The 17,581-nt window shown below is 54.5% G+C and overlaps 9 protein-coding genes across 9 annotated transcripts; all 9 read right to left on the minus strand.

The window, feature by feature from the left end:
• Positions 1 to 45: 45 nt before the first annotated feature.
• Positions 46 to 1,953, minus strand: QC762_405020 (uncharacterized protein; the record flags this gene model as incomplete). The annotated part of the gene is made up of 1 exon (XM_062889958.1): positions 46 to 1,953. The coding sequence occupies one exon, from the start codon at positions 1,951 to 1,953 to the stop codon at positions 46 to 48; it is 1,908 nt and encodes a 635-aa protein (XP_062744041.1).
• Positions 1,954 to 2,826: 873 nt separating this feature from the next.
• Positions 2,827 to 3,366, minus strand: QC762_405015 (uncharacterized protein; the record flags this gene model as incomplete). Its single annotated transcript, XM_062889957.1, has 1 exon — positions 2,827 to 3,366. The coding sequence occupies one exon, from the start codon at positions 3,364 to 3,366 to the stop codon at positions 2,827 to 2,829; it is 540 nt and encodes a 179-aa protein (XP_062744042.1).
• Positions 3,367 to 4,278: 912 nt separating this feature from the next.
• QC762_405010 (uncharacterized protein) lies at positions 4,279 to 5,391 on the minus strand (the record flags this gene model as incomplete). Its single annotated transcript, XM_062889956.1, has 1 exon — positions 4,279 to 5,391. One exon carries the CDS (start codon positions 5,389 to 5,391, stop codon positions 4,279 to 4,281), a length of 1,113 nt encoding a protein of 370 aa, XP_062744043.1.
• A 703-nt stretch (positions 5,392 to 6,094) lies between these two features.
• QC762_405000 (uncharacterized protein) lies at positions 6,095 to 6,843 on the minus strand (the record flags this gene model as incomplete). Its single annotated transcript, XM_062889955.1, has 2 exons — positions 6,095 to 6,365; positions 6,425 to 6,843. 2 exons carry the CDS (start codon positions 6,841 to 6,843, stop codon positions 6,179 to 6,181), a joined length of 606 nt encoding a protein of 201 aa, XP_062744044.1. The 3' UTR covers positions 6,095 to 6,178.
• Positions 6,844 to 7,326: 483 nt separating this feature from the next.
• On the minus strand, positions 7,327 to 7,854 carry QC762_404990 (uncharacterized protein; the record flags this gene model as incomplete). Its single annotated transcript, XM_062889954.1, has 2 exons — positions 7,327 to 7,452; positions 7,549 to 7,854. The coding sequence occupies 2 exons, from the start codon at positions 7,852 to 7,854 to the stop codon at positions 7,327 to 7,329; spliced, it is 432 nt and encodes a 143-aa protein (XP_062744045.1).
• Positions 7,855 to 7,904: 50 nt separating this feature from the next.
• Positions 7,905 to 8,317, minus strand: QC762_0072200 (uncharacterized protein; the record flags this gene model as incomplete). The annotated part of the gene is made up of 2 exons (XM_062883758.1): positions 7,905 to 7,944; positions 8,160 to 8,317. 2 exons carry the CDS (start codon positions 8,315 to 8,317, stop codon positions 7,905 to 7,907), a joined length of 198 nt encoding a protein of 65 aa, XP_062744046.1.
• A 1-nt stretch (position 8,318) lies between these two features.
• QC762_404980 (uncharacterized protein) lies at positions 8,319 to 9,601 on the minus strand (the record flags this gene model as incomplete). Its single annotated transcript, XM_062889953.1, has 2 exons — positions 8,319 to 9,372; positions 9,435 to 9,601. The coding sequence occupies 2 exons, from the start codon at positions 9,599 to 9,601 to the stop codon at positions 8,319 to 8,321; spliced, it is 1,221 nt and encodes a 406-aa protein (XP_062744047.1).
• A 529-nt stretch (positions 9,602 to 10,130) lies between these two features.
• Positions 10,131 to 11,495, minus strand: QC762_404970 (uncharacterized protein; the record flags this gene model as incomplete). Its single annotated transcript, XM_062889952.1, has 1 exon — positions 10,131 to 11,495. One exon carries the CDS (start codon positions 11,493 to 11,495, stop codon positions 10,131 to 10,133), a length of 1,365 nt encoding a protein of 454 aa, XP_062744048.1.
• Positions 11,496 to 12,543: 1,048 nt separating this feature from the next.
• Positions 12,544 to 17,452, minus strand: HFM1 (ATP-dependent DNA helicase MER3; the record flags this gene model as incomplete). The annotated part of the gene is made up of 4 exons (XM_062889951.1): positions 12,544 to 15,008; positions 15,073 to 16,901; positions 16,950 to 17,153; positions 17,236 to 17,452. 4 exons carry the CDS (start codon positions 17,450 to 17,452, stop codon positions 12,843 to 12,845), a joined length of 4,416 nt encoding a protein of 1,471 aa, XP_062744049.1. The 3' UTR covers positions 12,544 to 12,842.
• Between the last annotated feature and the right edge of the window lie 129 nt (positions 17,453 to 17,581).

Here is a 17,581-nt window from a genome sequence, read left to right on the forward strand (position 1 = left end):
TGAAAACAAGCCTTTCTTCAGAGATATCTAGGTACACAGGAACACTCAAGGCTTTTTGCACAAGCGCCCGTTCTGAGTCGGCAGCCCCGGCAGCTGTCCTTCTACCTCCCAGTCCTCGCTTCCGACAGCTGTATGCGCGTAGAACAAGCCGGTCGGATCATACTTCTTCTTCAGCTGGAGCAGTCTCGGATAGTGCGAGCCGTAGAAAGACTGTTGCCAGTTCGGCTCATTGATATCACCCTCGGACAGGTAGCTTCCCGCCCCTGGGCTCACCTGTCTCCACCTCGCCATCCAGTCATTCGTTAAAATGTTGCTCTGCGCTTGGATGACGGCAGGGCTGGCATCGGCAGGCCAGGCAGCTGCGAGAATGAAGAAGCCGGTTGTCTCTCTCCAGGCGGGGTTGACACTGTTGGTCTGGTTCACGGCTGAGTTGGGGGCAGCACGGATGTTGTAGCCAATCAAGATACCGCCTGCCTCGACGGCATACCGCACAGCAGCCATCGTTTCGTTCCTCTTGGTTGGGTTGATGAAGTTGTCTTTTGGGAAGAGCCGAGATGCGGCGCGGTTGTCAGCCCCTCCCACGTTCTCTGGGGGGAAAGTGCCAGAGTGTGCTTGGTATAGGCTGGGGTATTCGTTCCAGACAGGATCAATAGAAATGCCGAGATTGGCGAGGTCGTCCAAGAAGGGCTGGATAAGAGGTTGGAATTGAGCGAGCGTCATGTTGCCTCCCCACAGGGGGTTCATGCTGAAGAAGAACTGGCCCGGGCCAATATTCACAATGAGCCAGTACCCATAGGCGCCGACCGCAGTGAAGGTGTCGAAATAGGTTGTGTATGCTTCCACACCAGCCCAGAAAGTGTCCGCTGTGACATTGGGGGAGGTGCCAAAGACGAAGCCGAGAGTCGAAACGGGGATCTGAGGGTAGGCCTTGACAGTCACCGAGGTGACCACGCCATAGGTACTGCCACCGCCTCCTCGGAGAGCCCAGAACAGATCGGGGTACGAGCTTTGGCTGGCGGTGACGAAACGACCGTTGGGAAGTACGACGTCGAGCGAGAGAACTTGGTCGGCACCCATGCCTACAAGCGAAGACATGGGGGAATGGCCACCTCCGGCGATATATCCGCCCGCCATGCCCACAGTTCTGCACTCACCGCCAACGACGGTGACGTTGTGTGCCTCGGCAGCTTGGTAGACTTCCTCTGTCTCTACCCCGGAACCGAGCTTGAGGGCTGGCCCCGAATGTCCGTTGCAGGTGTAATCCGGAATGTACTGGATATCTTTGAGCTTGTGAGTCCAGACAGACAGCGAACCAGCACCCATAGACTTGTCGGCGAAATCATGACCCGTGTTCTTCACCACCAGCCGGATGTTGGTTGCGCGAGCAAAGTTGAGTGCCAGCTGAATCTGGGATACCTTGGTAACGGCGACGGAATAGGAAGCATACCCTCCCAAGGTGCAGTTGTCGTAGATCTGGCTGGGGTGATCCAAGGGCATACAGGTTTGCCCTTGCCAGAGCGGGAACATGGCCGAAGTTGGGTCCTCGACATGGAGCTGCGGTCTGTTCCAGTTTGTTTTGACGTATTCACACTGAGCGGCGTCGTACTGAGGCCAGTCGCTGTAGCATGGAGCGGCGAGGGGAACTGTCTTGATGAGCGCGCCCCCGAGCGTCAGGTTGAGGAGGTTCCACACCGAGTTGGATGGCCAGAGGGGATCTCCGGGGAATGTTTTGCATCTCGGTCTTGGGATGCCACCGATGATTTTGGAGCTCGCCGGCGTGCCCTCGACGGGACCAAAGTCAAAGAGCTCTGCGTTGTTGGTGCTGTTGATGGCCGCTTTGGTCAAGACATTGTTCTCCCAGGAGAAACGGGAGGGGCATGTTGCCGTCGTTTGGTCAGCTAGAACAATTAGTACAGCTGCGACAGTTGTCGCCCGGAGGTTGACTGTGACCATGTTGAGGCCGCTGAGAGGATTATGAGTGAAGCTATTAGGGAGGGATGAACTCACCGAACCAACGATGTCGGCCTTTATAGGAAAGGAGTTGTCCCCCCTCCGCCCGAAGAATCCCAGCCAAAGCACAACCTGCAGCACAATGGCATGGTGTTGAAGAACCAACCATACCGAAAATACTACCCAAGACTGGACTAACGCTGCCACAAGGCCCCGGACTGGCTACCGGCCCAGACAAGGGACCCCTTTCCCCGCAGGTCACCCCCTTGCCGTTAACAGGGGCAGTCCACTGGGAACCAATTGGGAACGATGTCCGCTGCAGTCGTTCACCGCGCGGCGGTGGCCGGAATTTCAATAGAGCTGCTGACTTGCATTCGCAGGTACAGCACAAGGCCTATAACGGCATTGGGCCAAATTTCCACGTGAGATATCAGCCGGTGCCGGGTTACACGACAGGGCATTCTACGCCACTTTCCCGGGTCGCCGATAGGATGTTGGAGGGTGTAGGTTTTCCAAGCGAGGAAAATAATCACAAACCAAACATCCCGTCTCGCCGGTCCTTTGTCAGCTGGAAAAGTGGTCCGAGTCGAATCTCCGGTTCTTGAGCGGCACCATGTGCATGCCTTATTGGATTCGCCCTCAATGGAATTAGAAGATAGGTGTATGACATATTCGAGGAAAGGTAAGAAAGAGTGTCTGATCGATTTACTAGAACGGAAACGAACATTGGAGACAGTACGGGCGGTATACAGAAAATAGAAAATCTCCCTTTCCTCCGCAAAGCTTGGCCAAACTGCTCGTGTACTTGCTGACCCTCCAGATTGCCACACTTCCAATAGCTTCCTGCACTTCACCATGGCCTTTACATGACGGGAATCAAGGGGCATTGACAACCTTGAGCTCCAACCCAGCCCGATCACCACCCTCATCAGTGTTGTGCACCGTATTCTTGATCATCCCATCCGTGTTCTTGAAAACCCGACGCGAGCCCTCAATCTTCCCGTCGAGATCCTTGGTGCTGGTGCTGGTCCCCTCAAACAGCAGCATCTGGTAGTTGACAAGCACCGACAAGTCAGAAGGGCGAAGCGTCAGGGTCAAGTGCACCTCGACGCGGATCTCGCCGCCGACTCTGGCCTCGTAGGTGACTTTCTGGGTGTACCCGGTCTTGGTGCCGATGATGACGGGGGCGAGGGTGTGGGTGCGGGTGTATGTTCTGTGGTTGACCGGCCAGGGCTCGTCGTCGCGGATGACGAGGGTGGAGGAGAGGTTGATGGTGCGGGAGACGACCTTTTCTCGGGCGGAGAGGTCGGTGGGCGAGCGGACTTCGATGGCTGAGACCGGGGCCGGGACCGGGGCCGGAGCTGGGGAGGCTTGGATGGCTGTGAGGAGGCCGAGGAGAAGGAGTGAGAGCTTCATTTTGGGGTGAATAGATGGGGCGGTTCAACTATGAAGGTTGGCGATTCTGAGACTTGTGTTTAGTGCTTAGCTGTTGAGTTTGAGTTGATGAAGTGAGAGTCGACATGTCGTGAGGACGGGTGCTTGTACTTATAGACGAGAAAAGCTCCTGTCTTTGGGTCTTGTCCCTCCCAGGATGCCTCTTCTTTCAGTCATGAACCGCTCATGATCATCAGAGGCGTCTCATCATTTCAGCCAGGCAAAAATAATACTATCACGAGCAAGAAGTCAACAGCCTTCGGCATGCTTCGCAAATCCGACAGACGTCTTGGCGTACATCCGCGCAAGCATTGGTTCAACAACAGGCGTCTTGTTATGAGTTCGGCGTTGATGATATTCTATGTCTCTCGCGCCTGGCTTAACACCGCCCGACAAAAGCATGCGCATCTAGGATGAATACCATTTCCATCTCATTGAACGTTTTGGGCAAGCCATCTATCTGACGGTGGCTGTGGCGTGGCAGCTGTTGGTGGTGTAACAAACTCAGGGTGGTTTTCGAAAAGACAATTGGTGAACACCATCAGCCGCAAATCCGAAAATCATTTCCAGAAACACATGAGACTTTGAGGCTGATTCTTGTAGCTGCGGCTGGTTAGATAATGATGAAAGGGGCATAACACCGAGTTATCATCACAGATCCCAAAAGCAGGGAATCGATGCTGGGCAGTCAGCCGCAGCTCTCCTTAATCTTGGCGACACAATGGTTGATGAGGAGGACTGTCTTCGACTGGCTGCATCCGTGAATTTATCTATGAACTAGAAATAAAAGCACTTGAATGTTCAGTCCGACAACCTAGATGTCTGCCCCAACTGAGCCTTATATACTATGGTTGGCAGCTGCTATCTCACAAGTGTGCTCAGGTTTCAACCCATTCAACGGGGAGTGAGCTTGAGAAGTCTTCCACCGGCACCATCCTCCAGCACCCACAATGCGCCATCAGACCCCTGTCGGACACAGCGAATGCGTCGTCCGAGTGAGATGCGCTGAGCCTCCCGCGCCGTGTTGCCGGTAATCTCCACGCGCACCAAGCCCTGAGCTCCGAGGGCACTGATGATGGCATTGCCCCTCCAGTTGCGGAACAGGTCACCCTTGTAGATAATCACGCTGGATGGGGAGATGACGGGGTTCCAGAAGGCTTTGGGCGCAATGAACTCGGGGCGTGTATTGTGGTTCGGGATAGGCCGGCCGTCGTAGTGGTTGCCCTGGGACACAATCGGCCACCCATAGTTGCCGCCTCTCTCAATCAGGTTGAGCTCATCACCGCCCATCGGTCCCATCTCAACCTCCCAAAGACGGCCCTGCTCGTCGAAGTCGATGCCCAGGGGGTTGCGGACACCCAGTGCCCAGACTTGGCTACCGACTGTGCCAGTGAACGGGTTGCCGGCCGCGACCGTTCCGTCGTCGTTCAAGCGGATGATCTTGCCTAGGTTGGAAGTCATGGACTGAGCAGGGTCAAACTGCTGCCTCTCGCCGGATGAGATCCAGAGGGTAGAGTTGGAGTCGAAGAGGATGCGGTGGGCGAAGTGACCGTCGCCGTTGACCTTTTGCGACTGGCGCCAGATGACCTCGACGTTTTGCAGAGCGCCGCCGCCGCTGGTGTTGAGCACCAGCCTGGCCCGCGCAACCGCAGCGCCAGACCCTCCGGTGCCGGCTTCGGCATAGCTGATGTATACCAGGTTGTTCTCAGAGAAGCGGGGGTGCAGGGCGACGTCTCCGAATCCACCCTGGCCTCCGTAGCGGACTGAAGGCACACCGGTGATGGTGCCCTTGGCCTTGGTGTTTGGATCAACAAGACGCAGCTGGCCCCTCTTCTCGGTTACGAGGATGCGGTTATCGGGCAGGAAAGCAAGAGCCCATGGTTCGGCAAAGTCGGTGATCGCTGCCGTGTTGAATGGGGAGTTCTGACGAGCTGTCACGGTCGATGGTGCTGCCCAAGCACCGGTTACCAACGCCAGGGCGTAGGCGGTAGAAAGTCCGAATCTCATGGTTACTGGCTCTTCGCTATTCAGTGCCTGGCCAGAAAAGAGGTGACAGCCTCTTCAGGGTGGTTGGGCAGATGGGTCGAACTATATAGAAGCTGTTGCTACTCAGTGCTTGTTATGGGAATTAGGTCGGTTGGTGCTGCGGCAATAGCCTATTCAAGAAACAAGGGATCAACAACTCCTGACCTTGTTCAGGCTCTTCGCACGTATTGGTGGACTTATAGCCGATAAACAAACAGGTAGAGAATACCACTCCGCAGTTCTTGTCCCGGGTCTTGGCTGGTCGGTGGTGTATGAAAGAGGCAAGTGACCTCTCACCTCCAGGGGCGCCGGGATTATCAACATATATATGCTATAGCTGTGACTTCTTGGCGGGTTGGCACCTTTCTTGGCAGGCTTTTGCCATGCGTAGACCGGCACTTGTGGCGATCGATCTCTTGTCCCAGGTCATACGGCCGGAAGGATTGTCGAATACGCCCAGTTGTGCTGCGTACCGTGGGACCTTGGGGAATGCAATGACGTCGTTGCAAGGAATGAAGAGGGTGGTGGTTAAGTGAGACAGAGCTGAAGGGATCTGGTATCAGGGGCTTGCTCCTATTATAGGTGTCTGACCGAACCGATGACGTTTGCTATAAAGTAGTAATCATGCCGGTGACAATGCGCATGGATTTGGAAGGCCAGGGTAGGCACTGGTTGACCTGCCTGTCTCGAACTTTCACTTTCTTCACTTTCTTCGATAAGAGTGCATGCAGTCTGATACCCAACCGTTGACAAATCTCCAATTCTTTCATCATAGATACACGCGCGCCGACAGTCTTTTCAGTGCCGTCACACTCCCCGCTCCAATCGTAACATCAACTGGCGCGCATTTGATCTCGCGAGCGCTGTATATTTGTCCAGGCGTCCAGCTAGGATTCTCCGTTGTCACGTCGGTGCATGACAGGGTTAAGGTGGTCGCTCCGCTCACAGAAAACAGCCTGCTCATGTATGTCAGTGAGCTGGCTACCAGGTATACATAATGCATTGGGTAACCTACTTGTCACTGCAGTCAATAGTCTCACTGATCTCCAACGTGCCAGCAGGTCTGCTAAATTTGAATCCAACCTTCGCCCCAGCCGGCACACCAGTTCCCGCCAGTGTGCACGCATACTCGACGGTCCCATAGAAGAAGTCGGACAGCTGGCTGCTAGAGGCACTGCACGAAGCGGTGTAGGGCACGACATCGTTGGAAACGTTAAAGTTGACATAACCCCACGAGTTCTGGTGAGCCGGGTTGGTGAAGACGTAAGAGGCATGGAAGTCGAAGTCGTCGACTGTCCATTTCAAGGCCTCGAGCGTCTTTGTGCACGTTTTGATTGGATCTGGAGGCCCCCCGCATTTGCCATCTCTTCGTTTGTGTGGGGTGGCGGTCGAGAAGCTCAGGAGCGTTATAAGGGTGACGACGGAGGCTTTCATTTTGATGTTGCGTAGAGTACGACGAGATGGGAACCTGGGAAGACTCTGGGGGAACGTCAAAAGAGTGCCAAGGACTCCGCACCAGCTTTTTAATACCCGAGGATTGACGCGCCTGGGGAAGTTTGGTAATCTCCAAAAGAATCCGATTCGGCTTTCAGCTTCTCGACTCACGAGTCACGCCACCCACACCCCTGTTTACTTTCCTAGTGGCATTGCAACCTATCAAAGCCCTAGTGGCTCCACGCGTCTGCCAACAGTGTTCTCCGCCCTTACAACGTGGCATGATTGTGGTAACCTTCGGTGTGGCTGACTGAAGGCGTAACCTGTGCTCAAAGAACACGCTTCCTCGATATGTAAGCATCGAGACTGTCTACGAACACGAAATACATAGGTGCTATATGTTTCAAGCCCATTGCTCTGTCGCTTCCCACCTCAACATCCTACTGGCTTCAAGCCTCCTCACTCCCCCCCGGCATAAAACCCTCACAGCTTCTCATTAACCCACTCGCTCTCATACTTGACACCACTCAACTTGAACAACTGTGTAATCGGGCATCTCCTCTCCACCTCAGAAACAAACTTGTCAAACTTGTCCCCCTCCACATCCGTCTGCACCCGCACACTCAGCTTCAGACTCTCCCAGTTCGGGTTCCCCTGCTCCCCGTTGACCAGCACAGCCGTTGGAAGCTGCGCTTCGACGCTCACGTCCCACTTTCCAAGCTTGATCCCATGATTACTCGCGACAACAGAGCCAGTGACTTGGTTGCATGCGCTCAGACTGGCAAGGGAATAGACAACCGGTGAGGGGGCCGAGTCAGCGCCGCCGAGAACAGGATAGGTGTCCGCCGTGAAGGTGTATGGCTTCCCTGGAACGGAAACTTTTTGAAGGGTACCAGTGCCGGTGCCGGTGACTTTTACAGGGAGTATCTGGAGGCGGGCGGGGGTGGTTGAGAATCGGCGCCGGGCGGCTTGGCGTGCGGTTGTGGTGAGGCAGGTAGTGAACTTGAACATTGTGATGCCGCCAATGCTCAAGAGATATATTTGGTAGTGTGCAGGTGAGGTTACAGCGAGGTGTTGAAGTTCAGATGTCTACTAGCCTCTCTGTAATTGTATCTAAGTGAATAGGTGTTGCCATTCTGGCGTGATACAACTCCAGAATGACGAAAACGAAACTATTACGTACTGTTTCTGGGCGTTTGTCCTAGTGTGTAACAGTTCGTGAACCTCCATAGGGCTGAAATAAAGCTTTACAATTGTGATGATGAGTAAGGGACTTGTCTGGATACAGTGTGGAAACTAGCTGCGGGTTAACCTACCTTTTAATCACGTTCACGTACCAGAAGATATCACACAAGCTTGGGAAGGTTCGCAAGGAAACATGGGGGTGATGCCTCGCTTTGTTCTTGCTACCAGGGTCAAATACTTGGATGCCATCAACGATTGTCTCCACGCCTACCATTGCGGGAAAAAACATTTTAACTATCCTTGGGCTTGATCAAGTGGCAGTCTGACCGAATGTCTGAGCCCGTGGTGCCACTGGACAGATACAGACCATTGCCACACTCCAGAATGTTCATCTTCCCCCGCCCTGACATGTACACTTCGTTGGTGACGGGGTTAATGCACGCCTTCACTCTCTCGTGTGTGCCGGCCGCGACAGCAGCCTCAACAACAGACTTTGTCCTGACCACCACTTGCACCGAGGGGCCGGTAGGGCTCTTGCTGACATACGCCTCCAGGGTCTCCGTGTTTACGGTGGGGTACTTGAGTCCCAAGTAACCGTTGCTATCAGTGGTCCAGACGGCAGTGAATGATGTCGAACTTGGACGACCGCCGGCAAAGCTCTGCCAGGCCACGATGTTGCTGTTGACGACGTTCATCCACCGGGTCGATCCGTCCCAAAATGGCGAAACAGAGGCCAGGAATACCGTGCCCGTTGGCTTGCACGTGAGCGATACCACGCTCGTAGGGGTCGACGTTGTGAGGACAGTAGTCGTCTCGGAAGCAGTGACAGTGTCGGTAACGGTTGCCAATTCTGTGGCGGAGACGATGTCCGTGACAGTGGCCGAGATAGTCTCCGTGACAGTGATGATGTCGGTCTGGGTGCTAGAGAGCGTGGCCACAGTCGTGGTGATGGCGTCACCAGCTGTCACGGTGACAGTCTCGGTCGCTGCGGCTGCCGTGACGGTGGAGGGTTCAATGCCGACGCAACTGCAGGCCTTGACATACTTCTCCCAGTCGGCACACACAGCCGTGACATACTCGGGGAGAGAAGACGCAACATCGCGAGCCGTCATCTGCTGTTGATAGACGAACGCAGTCGTGGTGACGGCCGAGGCTGATTCGACGACGGTGGTAGTAACGGGAACTGTGGTGGTTTCGAGGACGACACTCGTCTGTGTGGCAGCCGTGATTGTGGTCGTCTCAGCGAAGAGGACTGTTTCGGTCGATGCGGTTTCGGTTGACGTCTCAGTGAACAAAGCAGTTTCGACTGCGCTCTCGATCACCGTCAATGTCTCGGTCAAGGTGCTGCATTTGACTCGTCAGTACCTTTGGGTATAGTACACTCGCTGCGGTCCAGGGCAACTTACACAGCCGAGGGTGTCAAGGTAACGACCAGATTGGCCGAACAATCAGCAATTCCATCATCATTGGCCAAGACAACAGCTTTCAAACAGTTGTTGCTGCGACAGCAAGCAGCAGAAGCTACCTGTAGCAGGGCAGCACCAGTCAGAGCAACAGCCCCAAAGTTCTTCATGGCTAAAACGAGTGACAGAAATCAAAAGAGTGACACGGAGTTTGATTAGTGAAAGAACATGCGCAACCTTTTATTTTGATCGAGGGCCCAGACCCTTTTATCCCATACCTACTCTCATGGTCATCTGGTGTTTGCGGCGGCAGAAACAGGGGCTGTTCGAATAGTGTTGTTTTGGCGATCCAGACTCTCAGGAACGTTGAACTATTGAGGCGCTTGAGATTGCTTGCTGGAAGCTGACCAACCACAGACGAAGAGGAATGGCAAGATATTTGATATGATTGGTTATGCTTGAAAGAACAGAAGAAACGGCCCAATTGGGCAATTATTTCATGCTTTCAGCTCCCCACCTCGACCCAAATCAAGGTGTTCCCCTTGGGCCCCTGTCGAAGGCACAGACCATCATGCAGGGCGCATTTTTGGAACAAATCCTCCGGGCTTGAAAAAAATAAAAAATAAAAAGGAGTCAAATGCTTCTGGAAGCAATCTTGACCGCAGAGGGACACTGACGTGGTCACCTTCCAAGAAGCGATCAGTCACCCAACCGCGAGCCCGGTCCTCCTGGGAGTGTCAGATCGATCATGTCTCTTCCCGGCTTCAACCTGTTGCTCCCCGAGAACGTGGCCTCCAACAAGTGAAAGCCCCCAGACAGATTTCTGGGCAACTCAAACGTCACTCGTCCCTCGTCCTTGTCCGTCAACACATACTCCAGCTCAACTTGCTCTCCAACTAACCTCACCACACCTTCCACCACCTCTCCCGGTCCTGGTGTCACCGAGACCGATATAAACGTCCCATCATCCGAACTCCCATTTCCTGGCGCAAACATGGCCCTCACCAACGTCGGTCCAGTAGGCGGCTCCTGCCATCCATGTTTCGTCATCCCCCACTCCGGTTTATGTTGATAGCAAGGCACACACCCGGGCCAGTACGATCCGTTCTCCGGCACCCCTCCACTGACTGGATTTCTATACCCAAACCACATTCTCTGAATTTCTGGCCAAGAAACATACCTTTCCCTCCCTCCCATAAACCCAACTTCTCTTTCCCCTTCCATCTCATTCAGCCAGAGATCCGGCGGGTACTGCCTAACCAAGTCTCTGGGAGGAGGCTGATCCGGCGCGTCCTTGTCTCTCACCTCCACACCTCCCCAGCCTTCTTTCCAGCTATTCATTGTCCAGTAAAACTCATCAATCGTCAAACTCCACAGCTTCCAGCTCCCATTCTCATCTAGCACCATTTGGTCATGGTACATGCCCCCTCTGATCGTCCCTGCAGTCTTGTCGGTGGCTGGTTGCAGTAGCCTCGCTCTCAAACTCGCTGAACGCCCGTCTTGGGAAACGTGAATCACCGGCTGCGGCCTCCAGTGAAAGGATATAGCAGATCGGGTGGGACGAGCGGACGTGCCGTATGCTTGTGTGCATGCCTCCAGGACTCTCTGACGGGTGTGGTAGAAACCGGCAAACGGTGACTCTTTGTTGGCATATGGGTGGTGGATGGCGGCCATGAGCGAGCAGGCGGCACCGTCGATAAAGTCGATATAGAAGCCATAGGCGTTGGAGATGGATTCTGCGCCTTCGTAGCCATATGACCTAGAAAGGCGACGGGATAGCTCTTCGAGGGAGTCTGCCGTCGTTGTCTGAGCGATAGGCTTGTTGGTACCCCTCGTGGTGTAATCCAGCAACACTGGATCAACAGTACTCGCTGGCATAACTCCCCCGTGCCCCCAACCATCAGAGTAATTCGCCACAACCAACGGTGCGATCGTGACATTGAGAAACTGCCAGATCCCATTCCGCCTGACAAATGAGTTTTGGAAGAAGCTAAACCGCCACGATGCTCTGCCCTTCTCCTGGTCCCCAACCAACCCAATCTCGATCCCTCTCGCATCCGCCATCCTCTCCGCATCCGGCACGTTTTCGTCAACCTCCTGCCGGATCTTGACCACCGTATCAAAAATGAGATGCTCGTTCAGAACCCCTTGCTTCAACCCCTCACCCCCCATCCACCTCTCCAACCCCTCCTTTATCCCCCCCGGCCCCTCGAAAACTCCCACATTATCCACCGTCACCACCCCCCAACTATGACTCCCAAACAGCTCCCCCACCTCCCCCCACAGCCTCCGATCGACATAATACCCCCAAGCATGCTGCAAGTTCCTCACCTCATCCTCATCGTTCAAATCCTCTATTCTCCTCCCCAACCCGACACCCTCCGGTCCCTCCCCAACCACACCCGCAACCCCCCTCGGAATCGGCACCCCCGCCTCCTCGGCACTATAATGAAACTCAGGCACCAACCCGAAATCCCTCCCCCCAACATTCCTCCACCCACCCTCATAACCCCCCTCGTAAAGCTCATGATACCTCATCACCCTTATCTCCCACCTGCCCTCCTGCGTGACAGAGTACTCATTCTCCCATATCCCCCCCCTCATCCTCGTGGCCCCCTTCCCGTCCCCCTGAAACCTCCACCCGTTCCACCTCCCTTCCGCCGTCTTGCCATCCACAGCTAGGTTCACCAGCGGTGTGGCGAGAACCATCGTGTCGAGTGATCCAGGCAGGCGGCCGTTCATGTCCCCCGCGTCCGCCTCAAGCCATGTCTTGATCGCCTCGGGACCCTGGATGGAGGTGTTGCCCCAGAATAGAGTACCCTCGGGAGCGAACAGCGCCGCCATGTCAGCGTAGCGGCCGAACTGGGCTAGCTGCGCAAACGTTGAAGTTACATCCTTGATCTCGCGGAGGGACTCGATGCGAGAGACATTGTGGGCTAGTTCCTCGACTATCACCGCGTCACACACGCCAGCCCCGGCGGCCGTCCACAAAAGCAGTCGTGATAGCCTCATGTTTTGGTGGGAATAGGATTGTTCGAGGCGCGGGGTACCCTGGAGGGGCCCAAGGTGTTCTCGGTCACAATGTCATGTTAAATGGTCGTTCTCAACAACACCTTGATCAAACACTGGATTCATCTGCCGAGGACAACCCCGCTACCTGGGCCTCTTTATCCCAGAGGACATCTAAAGCTATATTATGCCTGTATGCTTTTCTCCGCTTGTGCCTATTGGCTAAATAATGTCCTTGATTCCGACGACCCCCATATCCCCGTCCGCTTCCACCATGAAATCCGTGCAGGTAAGCTTCATGTTGAAATGCGCCTACTAAAGAGTAGCCATGTGTTTTATCAAAGCAATGTCGATCCTCCCCAAGCCGTTCCCATCTACTCTTCACATCGAAACCCCCTCATTTCATACATATGTTACACACGGCCCAAAGAAATCCACAATCTCCCTATTGGAGTCGACCTTCACCCACTCGGGCAAGCCGTCCGGCCACGAGGTCCTGCCAGACCGAACCTCCTCCTTCATCTGCTTTTCGCGAGTGACCGCCATAGTTTCGTTCGTCGACATATTCGAGCTTGCTGGCGATTCTTGGTACACAAACATTGGCGAACTGCTAGGGTAGGGTGTATCACCCTCATCAGAGTTCAAGTCCTTGGAGGTGTTTGAAATTTCAAACTTTTTGGCAATGCCTTCAAACAACACCACGTCAGAGGCGCCAGGTCTGAAGGCCGTTGGATCTGTAAAAGGCATTTGAAATCGCGGCCAGGCCGCACCGGGCGTTTTCCGTATGACTGACGTGTTCGCTGCACAAAGCTCGTCCAGACTGGGCAAGTCGGCCTCATCGTCCGTCTCTGAATGGTGAGGAGGTTGTGCGGCTGTACGGACTTCATTTGCTCGTTTGGGCTTGGACTTTGTTATTACATTCTGCTCTGCCTTGGTGGTAGCGGAATCGCCTTCATCATCGGTATAGGATGAAAGATCGATACACTCCAGATCCTCCTCTGTGAACCCGTACGCATTCCAGTCTACTGCGGCAGACCGAACAGGCGGGCGGACGCCTGGTGCCTGTTGAGTGGCACCGGGCCGTGATACCGACTCAATCTTGGGCCGCTTCCTATCGCCCGCAGCTTGAGGGGAATTCTTAGAACCATCCCAGGCCTCCTCGGCCGTGCGCTTGACCTTTGGTTTGGGCGGTGCCCGCTTCCGTGGCTTGTCAAGTCCCTCTTTGCAACATCTGTGAGTGCATGGCTTGCCCGTCTTTGTAAGAGTCCCACCCGCACAGTTATGATTACACTGCCACTTTCCGCTTGGAAGCTGGACTGGGGGGGATGTATCGGACTCAGGTTGAGAGGAAGCCTCTTCCTGTGCCATCTCAACCAACTCATGGATTCCTGGATACTGATCCGCCTGAGCGTCTTTTTGGCCCTCCATCATAAGCCTGGGTGCTTGGATAGATGGCGTGGTGAATGATGACTGTGGGCGCAGTGCTAACCGAGCAGCCGCCTGCTCAGCGGCGAGAATGAAGTCAGAGTCGTCAATACCACCATCGTCCAGCTCGTCCATCTGATCAGCATCATTGCTGCCATCAATCGTCCGTGGTTGAGTGAACTTGGCTGTCGCTGGCGGAGCCCAGCTCGAGGGCACGGTGGAGAAAGCGGCTTGCTTGGGAAATGCTGAGGCAGGAATGTTGTGTTTCAGTGTCTTGGATATCATCGTCCCAACAATCTCCTCGCAAGTAAAGTGACACACAATGTCGTCATCAACATTTTGGAGACCAACCCAGAACTTCAATTCGTACCCTGTCTCTTTGCTGACCTCCAGCTTCCTCATGCTGCCTCGCCAAAAGAACGAAAGAGTCCCGCTGGTAGTTTCGGCCAGGAAGTTGATGTCAGGTGTCTTCTTCTTCCAATACGGTGGACCGAGTCGATTCAAATACCGTAGGTTAGCCCTAACTTCCACCCCAACGGTGGCGCCTGTTGGCCTAGGTTGAGACTTGTGGCTGACTAGCTCCAGATCGAAGCTCAACCGGGGAAACTTTTCAAGAGAGCTCTTGATAGTCATTCCGAAGGGGGTCTGCCGAGCCATCAATCTCTCAATGTCGACGCTGTCCATGTCGGCGAGTTCCAACACTGTCCGGATGCCTTTGCTGGCAAGCTTACGCATCCCAACGGGCCCAATGCTGGGTACCTGGGTCAGTTGTGTCACCCGACCTTCCCATGACTCTGCAGCGAGGGCTCTCGCAAGCTCGAGGGCATTCTTCATGCCAATCGCATCATAGTCGTTTCCTTTGCAGTCAATCACGGCGTGGACAAGGCGGCTGAGTCGCTCAAACACGATTTTGCGCTCCAAGACCAGTTGACGTCGAGCCTTGGCTGCATCGGCCGAGTCGGGGTATTGAACGCTTCCCAAATGGGCCTGAACCATCAAGGAGATCTTGTGCCATGTTTGCGTGACCGCTTCCTTGATTGGATAAACGATGAGGGGGGACTGGTTCATCTCGCGAAACAAAGGCCTCTCGGCGGGCTTGAAACGAAACTCTTTGAACTCGCTGGCTTGTGAAAGGATGGTGAGCTGTGGCCATGGGGTCAGCGCGCCGTGGTCAACATAATTCTGTGAGGCCATGTGGGATCTATACCAGTGGGCCCATCTTGACAGCCTTGGGAATCTGCAACAGCATCTTCATTGTGGAAAACTCAACCATATACTTGGACATGGCGCGGCCGTAGTAGGTTGATTTGAATGTCTCGTTGTCGGTAACACACTGGGCCTCTTGCAGTTGCTTGATGTCGCGCTCGCATATCTCTTCCAGCTTGGCGTCGATCTGGCTGGGATTGCAATTACTGCCAGTCAAGTGGTAAAAGCTTGGGTTGCGTCGAAGCCGGACGCTCAAGAACGTGCCGCTAAGCCACTTCTTTGCAGACGCGAGATCGTGGATGGTGCCCAGACCTATCTCGGAGTTGAGGTGTTCGATCAGATTGAGATGAAGCGTGCTCTCGAGGATTTCTTGTCCGGACACCATCTTTTCGTACCGTGCCTTGTTGCCGGCCTTGGTCAGGATGATGGCAGTGGCGCTGTCATCAAATTGGGGGCGTCCCGCTCGACCTAGCATTTGCATCACTTCGAGATCAGAACACTCCTGAAGCTTGTCATCCGCGTAGCTCATTGTTCCTTTCAACACAACCGTGTGGCATGGCAGGTTAATGCCAACGGCCAATGTCGACGTGCAACATATGACACCTAGTTCTCCCTTGAGAAATGACTGCTCAACAGCACCTCGATCTTGAACGTCGAGACCAGCATGGTGGAATGCTACACCCAATTTGACAATCTCCTGCAGCTCTCGGCTGATGACGGGGATCCGGCCTTTGGGGGCAGGCCACAGCTTCGCATTTGGCCTGGCAGCAGCATATTCGGCCAGCAGACTGGCCGTTGACTCGCAGGATTTCCGTGTGAAGCAAAACACCAGTATGGGCTTCTGTTGAGAATGCCTGGCAATCAGGTTGGGGAGTTTGGAGTCAAGCAGCTTATCAAGGATGAACTCGTTGCCGTTGCACTCGTATCCATAAACGAACTTTTGCAGTTTGACAGGCCTGAACTCTTCACCAAATGTCTCTCGCAGTGCCGGCAGGTGCTGGTTGGTATGGTCCCGGCCAAGCCATTGGGCAATATCATCCGAGTTGGGAACGGTGGCGCTCAAAGCGATAAATCGAACATTGGTTCCAATGGTCTTCATGCGGGAAACGACTGCTTCCAACGTGGCGCCGCGGACATCCTTGAGAATATGAACCTCGTCGATGAGGAATAGCTCGACCAGCTGCAGAAGCCTGCGATGGTCTTGCCATTTTCGTGTAATCGAATCCCACTTCTCTGGGGTGGTAACAATGATCGAAGCATCGCCAACGCGCCGCATCTCGGCCTGGGAAGTGTCCCCGGTGAGCTCAGCGCACTTGAGCTTCATGTGGCCAAACTTCTTTTCCCAATCGCGAGCCTTTTCGGCACACAAGGCCTTGGTGGGTGCTTGGTACACAATCTTGAAGTTTTCGTGGCCGCGATCGAGAGCAAGTTTGCAAATTGCCAACTCGAGGATGGCAGTCTTTCCACTACCGGTGGGTGCCGAGACCACCACATTGTTGTTGGTCTTGTACACTGCCTCGAAGCACTTGGACTGTACTGCATTGAAAAATTCAAAGGGGAACAGGGCGCGGAACTTGTCTGGCAGGGCCTCTCGTAAGTTGACGAGGCGTATACCGCGAACAACAGGCGTAGTACCCTGCCGTTGAGAGGGAACGTGCTCTCGCGTGGTACTGGGAGTTGGAAGGGGTTGAAGGTGTGTAATGTCCGGTTGGGTAGCTGTTGTAGTTGCAAACGACGTGTGATACGGTTGCGTGTGGGTAGTTGACCCTGGGGGGGGGCTGTAGTTCGCATGCGACCAACTGCGGGCGGAAGGCTCGAGGACGGGAGAGACTGGACAGAATTAGCAGAGTTCCGTATTAACGCCTCCACCATGCTGACCTGAATATGAAGCCAATGGTTGTCGTTGCGATAGGTGGTGGCGAGGCTGCGAGACGTTGTGGGCTGGGTGGTGTTGCGATTGAAAGGGGCCAGGAGTGTTTGCGTTTTGGTATGGAGGACTAACATGTCTCTCTGTCATGTGTGGGGCGGTGTGTCTCGATAAACCGGCAATGATTTGTTGGTATTCGGGGTCTTGTTCAATGGCTTTAAAAGATTAATTAATCAGGGGAGGTCATACTCAACCGCGTCAAGTAACGGCTAGAACGACAAGAATAAGCTAGCTTACCGTAGGCGTCTCCCAGTCGATCATCAAATTGCGTCGGCTGGTTCAAGTAGCGGAACTGGTCCGGGGTCCGGGGATCCATCTCCGAGGCGCAGCGGTGGTTGTGTGAGTGACGGTTGTCTCGGGAAGCGTCCCGGAAACGTACACTGTCGTCAGGTACTGGCACGACACGATTGCGTTTCGCAACATGGGGTCGGTTGGGCCTCCATGGCCGCGACATGGTGTGCCAATTGCGTAAGGTACTGAAGTGCCCGGGTGGAAGGTATGACAGAGGCAGAAAGAATTGCAACACGTGTTGAGAGGCGTTTGCAGCTGGACTTGGGCTGTAGAATGCGGATGCGGGATGCCC

Source organism: Podospora pseudocomata, chromosome 4 (assembly GCF_035222375.1).
Source record: "Podospora pseudocomata strain CBS 415.72m chromosome 4, whole genome shotgun sequence".
Classification (NCBI taxonomy): domain Eukaryota; kingdom Fungi; phylum Ascomycota; class Sordariomycetes; order Sordariales; family Podosporaceae; genus Podospora; species Podospora pseudocomata.